This window comes from Notolepis coatsorum (genome assembly GCF_963971535.1).
Source record: "Notolepis coatsorum genome assembly, chromosome: 3".
Lineage (NCBI taxonomy): Eukaryota > Metazoa > Chordata > Actinopteri > Aulopiformes > Paralepididae > Notolepis > Notolepis coatsorum.
Window position 1 is genome coordinate 181,085,282 of NC_140167.1, and position 8,772 is coordinate 181,094,053.

General features: G+C 52.2%; 1 protein-coding gene across 1 annotated transcript; it reads right to left on the reverse strand.

Annotated features, from left to right (window-relative positions):
* Positions 1-355: 355 nt before the first annotated feature.
* On the reverse strand, positions 356-2,119 carry LOC311226086 (heat shock 70 kDa protein-like; the record flags this gene model as incomplete). Its single annotated transcript, XM_084311462.1, has 1 exon — positions 356-2,119. The coding sequence occupies exon 1, from the start codon at positions 2,102-2,104 to the stop codon at positions 356-358; it is 1,749 nt and encodes a 582-aa protein (XP_084167588.1). The 5' UTR covers positions 2,105-2,119.
* Positions 2,120-8,772: the final 6,653 nt, after the last annotated feature.

An 8,772-nucleotide genomic window follows, 5' to 3' on the forward strand; every position in this document is an offset into this window, starting at 1 on the left:
CTGTAGCACCCACTCCCCACACTTTATATTTATTGATAAAGGATTGCACTACAACTCGTACACCTTACTGTAAATTGTACCTAAATTGTACCTCATCCCATTTCTGCTTTGCACTATATAGTATTGTATATTAGTACACTGCATAGTATTGTATATTATATGGTAACTCAGTTACGTCTATTCTGCATCGAACATTGTACATATGTCTATACTGAACAATGTGACCTCATTTTCTACTTCTAATTTACATGCTATACTATGTTATTTGATACTTATCTTGTCTAGCACAGTCTCTGGAGCGTAACAGTAAGAAGCATTTTGTATAAAAGTATTCTGTACTTCTGTATGACAACTATTAAAGAAACTTGAACTTGAACTTGAACTTGAAACTTGAGCTGGCTGAGCTGGCTCGTGCCTGATCTCCAAACCCCCCTGCAGGCATTCCTCCCTGATACAACTTGGTGATGATGGGGTTGCACACTTTCTCCAGCTCTTTCAGTTGATGTTGGTACTCCTCTTTTTCAGCCAACTGGTTGCTCTCCAGCCAGGCTATGGCCTGATCACACTTGTCAATAACCGTCTTCTGGTCCTCCTCACTGATTTTCCCCTTCATGTTCTCATCCTCCACGCTGCTCTTCATGTTGAAGGCGTAGGATTCCACAGAGTTCTTGCCGGCGATCTTCTCTCTCTGCGACTCATCCTCGGCTTTGTATTTGTCTGCATCCTGCACCATCCTCTCAATCTCTTCTTTGCTGAGCCTGCCCTTATCGTTGGTGATGGTGATTTTGTTTTCTTTGCCGGTGCTCATGTCCGCCGCGGACACGTTCAAAATGCTGTTGGCGTCGATGTCAAAGGTGACCTCAATCTGAGGAACCCCTCTCGGAGCGGGTGGGATTCCTGAGAGCTCAAACTTGCCCAGCACATTGTTGTCCTTGGTCATGGCTCTTTCCCCTTCGCACACCTGGATTAGAACCCCGGGCTGGTTGTCAGAGCAGGTGGTGAAGGTCTGGGTTTGTTTAGTGGGGATGGTCGTGTTGCGCTTAATGAGGGCCGTCATGACTCCTCCAGTGGTCTCAATACAGAGGGACAGAGGAGCCACGTCCAGCAGCAGCAGGTCCTGGACGTTGGCAGAGGAGTCGCCGGTGAGAATAGCAGCCTGGACGGCAGCACCATAGGCCACCGCTTCATCTGGGTTGATGCTCTTGTTCAGCTCCCTGCTGTGGAATAGATCCTGCAGGAGTTTCTGGACTTTGGGAATTCGGGTTGAGCCTCCAACCAGGACAATGTCATGGATCTGTGCCTTGTCCATCTTGGCATCCCTCAGAGATTTCTCCACGGGTTCTAATGTTCCCCTGAAGAGGTCAGAGCACATCTCCTCAAAGCGAGCCCTAGTGATGGAAGTGTAGAAGTCCATGCCCTCAAACAGAGAATCAATCTCAATGCTGGCCTGGGTGCTGGAGGACAAGGTCCTCTTGGCCCTCTCACAAGCTGTGTGCAGCCTTCTCAAGGCTCTCTTGTTTTGGCTGATGTCCTTCTTGTTTTTTCTCTTAAATTCCGCCACAAAGTGGTTGACCATGCGGTTGTCAAAGTCCTCTCCACCCAGGTGGGTGTCTCCAGCTGTGGCCTTCACCTCAAAGATACCGTCCTCAATCGTCAGAATGGACACATCAAATGTCCCCCCGCCCAGGTCAAATATCAGGACATTGCGTTCTCCTGAATTGCCTTTGTCCATACCATAAGCGATGGCAGCTGCTGTTGGCTCATTGATTATTCTCAGTACATTCAGCCCTGCAATTACGCCGGCGTCCTTAGTGGCCTGCCTCTGGGAGTCGTTGAAGTAAGCTGGAACCGTGACGACCGCTTTGGACACCTTCTGCCCAAGGTAGGCCTCCGCAATCTCTTTCATCTTTACCAGGACCATGGAAGAGATCTCCTCAGGGTAGAAGGATTTGTTCTCCCCCTTGTATTCCACCTCAACTTTGGGCTTTCCTCCATCACTCACCACCTTAAAGGGCCAATGCTTCATGTCGGACTGCACCACGGGGTCGTCAATCTTTCGGCCAATCAGTCGCTTGGCATCAAACACAGTGTTGATGGGGTTCATGGCCACCTGGTTTTTGGCCGTTGTTGTGAAGGGCCAGATTAAACTGAATATATATATGTATCGTTTGATATACTTTGTATATTATTTGTATATATACACGGAATATCCCTTTACCTGCGTACAGACCAGAGTAATATTCGCTCTCCTATTGGACAGCGGCCCCAGGCGCCAACGACCAAGCCCCCAACGGCAAGTTCAAAGGCAACTCCGGGCATGTCAGTACATGCCCAGAGTCTGCGTAGTAATACGAGACAAGAACTGAGGTTGGGACTAGATATTCACTTAGGTATAAATACGGCGCAGGTGTAAACAGCAGCAATTAAATTCGTTCATTACTAGTAATACCTTCACCACGAGTCAACGTGCAGTGAAGTGAGCAACCTTGCATCTAAATAGAGCATTGAGAACCGCGTGCGAATAGAATGTTAAAGTGTCAGAGTTTAACGCAGTAACGTTGAGTTCGACTTAATCTAATGTGAAGTAATAGTCGATCATTTATTGTATATCGTGCGGCCACAGTTCTTCCGTATGTAGCATTACCCATCGGTTCGTCGTGTCTTTAGCTAGTGCACTTATCCAGGCTGTGCGGCCTAAATACGTGCCCACACCCGAGGAGTCCTAGGCGAGAACCGTTGGACATGTACACAGGAGAATTGGCACCGGCGATTGCAGAACCATTTCTGGTTGGATTATATTGCTTTGGGACCGTGACCACCGGAGAAGAGCACCGTTGATTCCACTGTCGTTTGGGATTTAACCTCGTGAGGATTACCATTCGGGCCCGCCTCGTGGAAGGGGCTGGCTGGTTGTCGTCAATGCTGTCGAGCATATTGGATTACAACTATTGCTTTTGTCTGCTGATCAAGGGAGTACAAGCACCGGCTCCTGTACTTGGAGCCTCTTTATTCCTCGTTGACTCAGACTGGGTACCCGAACATTCCTCTACCCCTCCCGGCTTTACACCCCGGAGGGAACCCAGTGTCTCCAGTTGGTACCGGTGTTGCCCTATATAATTGCTATACAACAGGTGGCGTCAGCTTGGCACCGGCGATTGCAGAACCATTTCTGGTTGGATTATATTGCTTTGGGACCGTGACCACCGGAGAAGAGCACCGTTGATTCCACTGTCGTTTGGGATTTAACCTCGTGAGGATTACCATTCGGGCCCGCCTCGTGGAAGGGGCTGGCTGGTTGTCGTCAATGCTGTCGAGCATATTGGATTACAACTATTGCTTTTGTCTGCTGATCAAGGGAGTACAAGCACCGGCTCCTGTACTTGGAGCCTCTTTATTCCTCGTTGACTCAGACTGGGTACCCGAACATTCCTCTACCCCTCCCGGCTTTACACCCCGGAGGGAACCCAGTGTCTCCAGTTGGTACCGGTGTTGCCCTATATAATTGCTATACAACAGGTGGCGTCAGCTTAGACCCATCATAGTATTCCTACTATTCTCATTGACTTATGCTCTTGACTGACTTTACGTATATTCTTCGCCATATAAGCGCAACCCTAATTCTCAATCTGTAACCTAACATTGCCTAATAATAATAAATAACCCTCCAATAGAATTTCTGTGTCAATGCCGTGTTCTTGTGTGGGTGTTCACCATCAATATTTGATGTACTGTTTGGCCAGTAATTAAAGTACATAACTAGTAGTGGTTTAATATATCACAATCTTTAATACAGTCAGGGTTTTGTAACCCCTCAGTTACAATTGGTCCTTCGAGCCGGAGGGTATCAGTGTAATATTTAATATAATATTAATATTAACCATGGCCAGCGGTGAACACTCCCCAAGCGGCTCTCCCAAGCTAGAACGCCCGCAGCGCAAACGTCAGCCACCTCCCTATCTGGAGGAATTCGCTGTCGTTCTACCACCTAGCTTATCTAAACAGACGTTAAATACGGATAAAGCGGATAGTCAAAGCATGTCAAATCCTATCGACTTGGCGACCCTGCCAGTAGAGACCCCAGTGGGTTCTAACGAAACTGACTCAGCTCACGGGGGGGACCAGGTGGGACATGACATGACTATACCTCCAGACAGCGTCACCGGGATAGTCCCCGGAGCGCTCCAGGATAAAGAAAGCGCTCCAGGGACAGAACCCGACACACAACCAAGAGAAGAGAAGCGCGCCCAGGAGATGGACCTCGGGGCACGCCAGGAGAACAGATCTCCAACGAGCTCTGTCAGAAGCCGATCACCTCCGTCAGTGTCATCCCCCAGCGAGGCGGACCAGATACTGGCGCAAGCCTTGATCGCCACCCTGACAGCCTCCACCGAACGCGATCGACTTCAAGCAAAGACGCTTAGTGAGCGCGATCACTCCGCCACGGAAAGAGAGCGCCTCCACGCGCAACTCCAAGCGCAAGCCCTTAGTGAGCACGAACACTCTGCCGTGGAACGAGAGCGCCTCCGGGCGCAGCAATTGAGTGAGCGCGAACACTCTGCCATGGAACGAGAGCGCCTTCAGGCTCAACAGACGAGCGAGCGCGAACAACGAGAGCGCCTCCAGGCGCAACAAGCAAGCGAGCGCGAACACTCTGCAGCGGAAAGAGAGCGCCTCCAGGCGCAACAATTAAGCGAGCGCGAACACTCTGCGGCGGAACGAGAGCGCCTTCACGCGCAACTCCAAGCGCAAGTCCTTAGTGAACGCGAACACTCTGCAACCGAACGAGAGCGCTTCCAGGCGCAACAAAGGAGTGAAGACGACCGCATAAGACTGGAGGAGAGACGCCTTCAGACGGAAGAGAACATTGAAAGAGACCGCGCCAATGCACAGCGCGAAGCCGCCAATGCCCAGCGCGAAGCAGAGCGCGACCGGCTGCAGGCGCAGATGATAGAACAATTGATTGCCAGGGCGACACCCCCTCTCTCCGCACGGAGCTCCCGGAGATCATCACGACAAGGGTCTAGGGCACCTTCCCCTACCCGACAAAGCGACCCGGGACCCGGCCAACAGGAGGATCCTGTCTACGTCTCCGACCCCCCTCCCCGACCGGTCCATACGAGACCCAGCCACCGGGAAGAACCGGCCTACGTCGCCGAGAGACTGACTAGAAGACTCCAGGACCTAGAAGAGGAAGAGGAAGAGGAGGAATGTCAAGCCCACCAGCAGCAACGTACTCTGGACCAGGAGGCCCAGTACAGCCCCGACTTCAGCCCCGAGTCACTGCACTACAAACCCCCGACTCAACTCACGGGTGAGTTTGACGTACAGTCAGCACCGAGGAACAGCACCTGGGTACCCGGCCTCTGGTACCCACCAAGTACCAACCCACGACAACACGTACGGGGAGACTCGCCCAGGAGGCCTCTTCCCCTACGCTCACCAATGTGCCAGCCATCCATGGCATCGTACCTTGGCACACCGACGTTCCCAGACTTTACGCGCGAGGACAGAGCACAGTACACGGAATTACGCATGTGCTTGGAGACTATGATGTCCGACGTCCCTGACGAGTCGTACAAATATGCCATCCTCCTCAAGCATCTCAAGGTGCCCAGAGCGCATAACATAGCGCTGGCATATTCCAACTCAAGTACCCCATACTCCGCGGCTCTAGTGGCCCTCGACCAGCGTTATGGACGCATATGGGACTACGTGATACAAGAAATAAGAGATATCGACCGCCTCCCCCCAGCCAAAGACAATAGAGCATTGGATGACCTCTCTATCAAGGTACAATCCCTAGTAGGGATGCTGGGGTCCCAAAAGGAGAAAGGGAGATATGAACTATATGCAAACTCTAATGTGGAGCGAATACTGGAGAAGCTCCCTCCAGCCCGCCAAAAGAGCGCTTTCGGCGGCAGAGAGACACTACAAGGCCCCCTCTCCGGGTCTTCCAACCGACCAACAGCCACTCGCTGCCTCCACTCAAGGATAAATGATGAAGACACCACCCTCTTACAGCACGTCGAGAGGTTATGGACACTAGACGCGATGCCCTTTAAGAATGAAAAGAAACTCGTTCGCTCAAAGGAAGACACTTATGCCATAACCCTCCTCGAGCAGAGGACAAAGAGAGTCGAGGTCAATGGAGTGATGAGATACGCAACTCCACTCTTGAGGCGAGAGGGTATGCCCACCCTCCACGCCTCAAAAGAAGCGACAGAGCGATATCTACTGAACACCGAGCGGCGTCTAGCCAAAGACCCCACTCAAGCCACTGTGTACCGCACTGAGATTGACAAGCTGATCACAGCGGGACACATAAAGAAAATTGACATTCAAGAGGCCGACCAGACGATCGAATCATGGTACGTGCCCCACCACAAGGTCCACCACAACGGCAAGGATCGCATTGTATTCAACTGCAGCTACCAGATCGGACTACAGAATCTGAATAAAGAACTCTTGCCCGGCCCAACACTCGGCCCCTCTCTACTCGGCGTGCTACTACGTTTCCGCCAAGACAAGGTGGCCATCAGCGGCGACATCAAAGGGATGTTCCTGCAGGTGCGACTAGTGGAAGAGGACAAGCACTTGCTGCGGTTCCTATGGAGAGAGAGGATCGGGGATGAGCAACCATCCATCTACCAATGGGAGGTCCCCCCCTTCGGAACCACATGCAGCCCATGCTGTGCTACGTTCGCACTGCAAAAACATGTGACAGAAGACCCTGAAGCTGACGAGGAGGTCAGACAAAGTGTAGAGAGGAGTTTCTACGTGGACAACTGTCTGCAAAGCGTCTCGACGTCAGAAGAAGCCGAAGCCCTCCTACTCAAGCTCCGCGCCTCACTGATCAAAGGCGGCTTTGATCTCCGGCAGTGGGCCAGCAGTGACCCTCAAGTACTTCGCAGCCTCTCCCCAGAGACAAAGGCAGCAAGCAGCGAGACCTGGATGGCGACCATCCCAGGTGAAGCACAAGAAATGACATTAGGCCTAGTCTGGCGCTTCAAAACAGACTCGCTCCATTACAGATACACACCCCTGACCACGGAGAGCAGGGAAGGTCGACCCCTCTACTGACCACCAGACGGAGCGTATACAGAACACTCGCAAGGCAATACGACCCGCTGGGGTGTATCCTACCTTACACCACCCAGGCGAAAATGATTGTACGAGAGCTGTGGGACAAGGAACAGGGCTGGGACGACCCCATACCCGACCACCTCGCTTCCACCTGGAGAGAGTGGGAGAGAGAACTCAACTCGCTCCAAAATGTGAACATACGCCGAAGCTACTTCCCACCCACAGTGCGGCTGGAGACGTGCCAGATGGACCTGCACGTCTTCAGCGATGCCTCAGAAGTGGCCTACGGCTCGGTGGCTTACTTGCGGGCCCGAGAGGAGGGAGGAGAAATACACACAGCCTTCATCCTGGCTCGCTCAAGGATAGCCCCCCGCAAGCAACAATCGATCCCGCGTCTAGAGCTCTGCGCAGCTCTGGTAGGCGCGCAACTCGCCACGTTAATCCAACGTGAACTCACCATCCCGGTGCAAAGAACAATCTTGTGGTCAGACTCCATGACCGTACTCACATGGATCCAATCCGATTCGTGTAGATACAAGGTCTTCGTGGGAGTCAGAATCACAGAGATCCAAGACTTGACAGGATCAGCGTGCTGGTGGTACGTGGACACGAAACAGAACCCAGCAGATGTCATCACACGGGGGATGTCCCTAGATGACCTCACACGTCACAATATCTACAGTGACGGTCCTGAGTTCCTCAAGCTCCCGGAAGAAGAGTGGCCTAACCCCACCCCTCGGGAGGCTAGTCAAGAGGAGGCAGAGATCAAGAAATCTATGTTCTGTGGGTTGACGCACACACCAGTCCCCACTGACCCTAACATAGACGACTGCCCCACCTTTGAGAGTGCGCAGTTAAAGACATTCCTGTGGCACCACCCTGAGGTTCCCCCCACTACCGACATTAATGCAGCTAACTACGAAGAGGCAGAACTCCTTCTGCTACAGCGAGCCCAAAGAGACTCGTTCCCCGACGAGCTAGACTGCCTGCAGGGAACAAAGCCAGTCCCGTCAGACAGCAGACTGCTCCACTTGGCCCCCGAGCGCGACACCCATGGCCTCATCAGGGTGGGTGGTCGTCTGAGACGGGCCCCGGACTTAACGGATGACGTCAAGTTTCCTATAGTCCTCAACAGCCGACACAAAGTCACTGAGCTCATCATAAAGAAATACGACGAGGATGTACACCACGCTGGGGCAGAGAGAGTCTTTGCTGAGATCCGACGTCGCTATTGGATACTGAACGGAAGAGAAGCAGTACGTCGCTTCCAGCGGACTCGACCAGACTGTCGCCAGTGGCGAGCACAGCCCAGTATACCCAGGAGGGCCGACCTGCCTCACCGCCACACCCGACCCGTGGCGAGGCTGATAGAAGTGCCAAGGCTTCCTGACTCCCTTGATGACGATCATGACCCACTGACTTTGTAGATTGCCCTACTCCCCACAACAGACATTGAGTAGTTGACAGGACTATTAATCTGTCTTCCTTTTAACTAATTAGGTGCAGACTAATTAGGAGGCGGCTGTTGTGAAGGGCCAGATTAAACTGAATATATATATGTATCGTTTGATATACTTTGTATATTATTTGTATATATACACGGAATATCCCTTTACCTGCGTACAGACCAGAGTAATATTCGCTCTCCTATTGGACAGCGGCCCCAGGCGCCAACGACCAAGCCCCCAA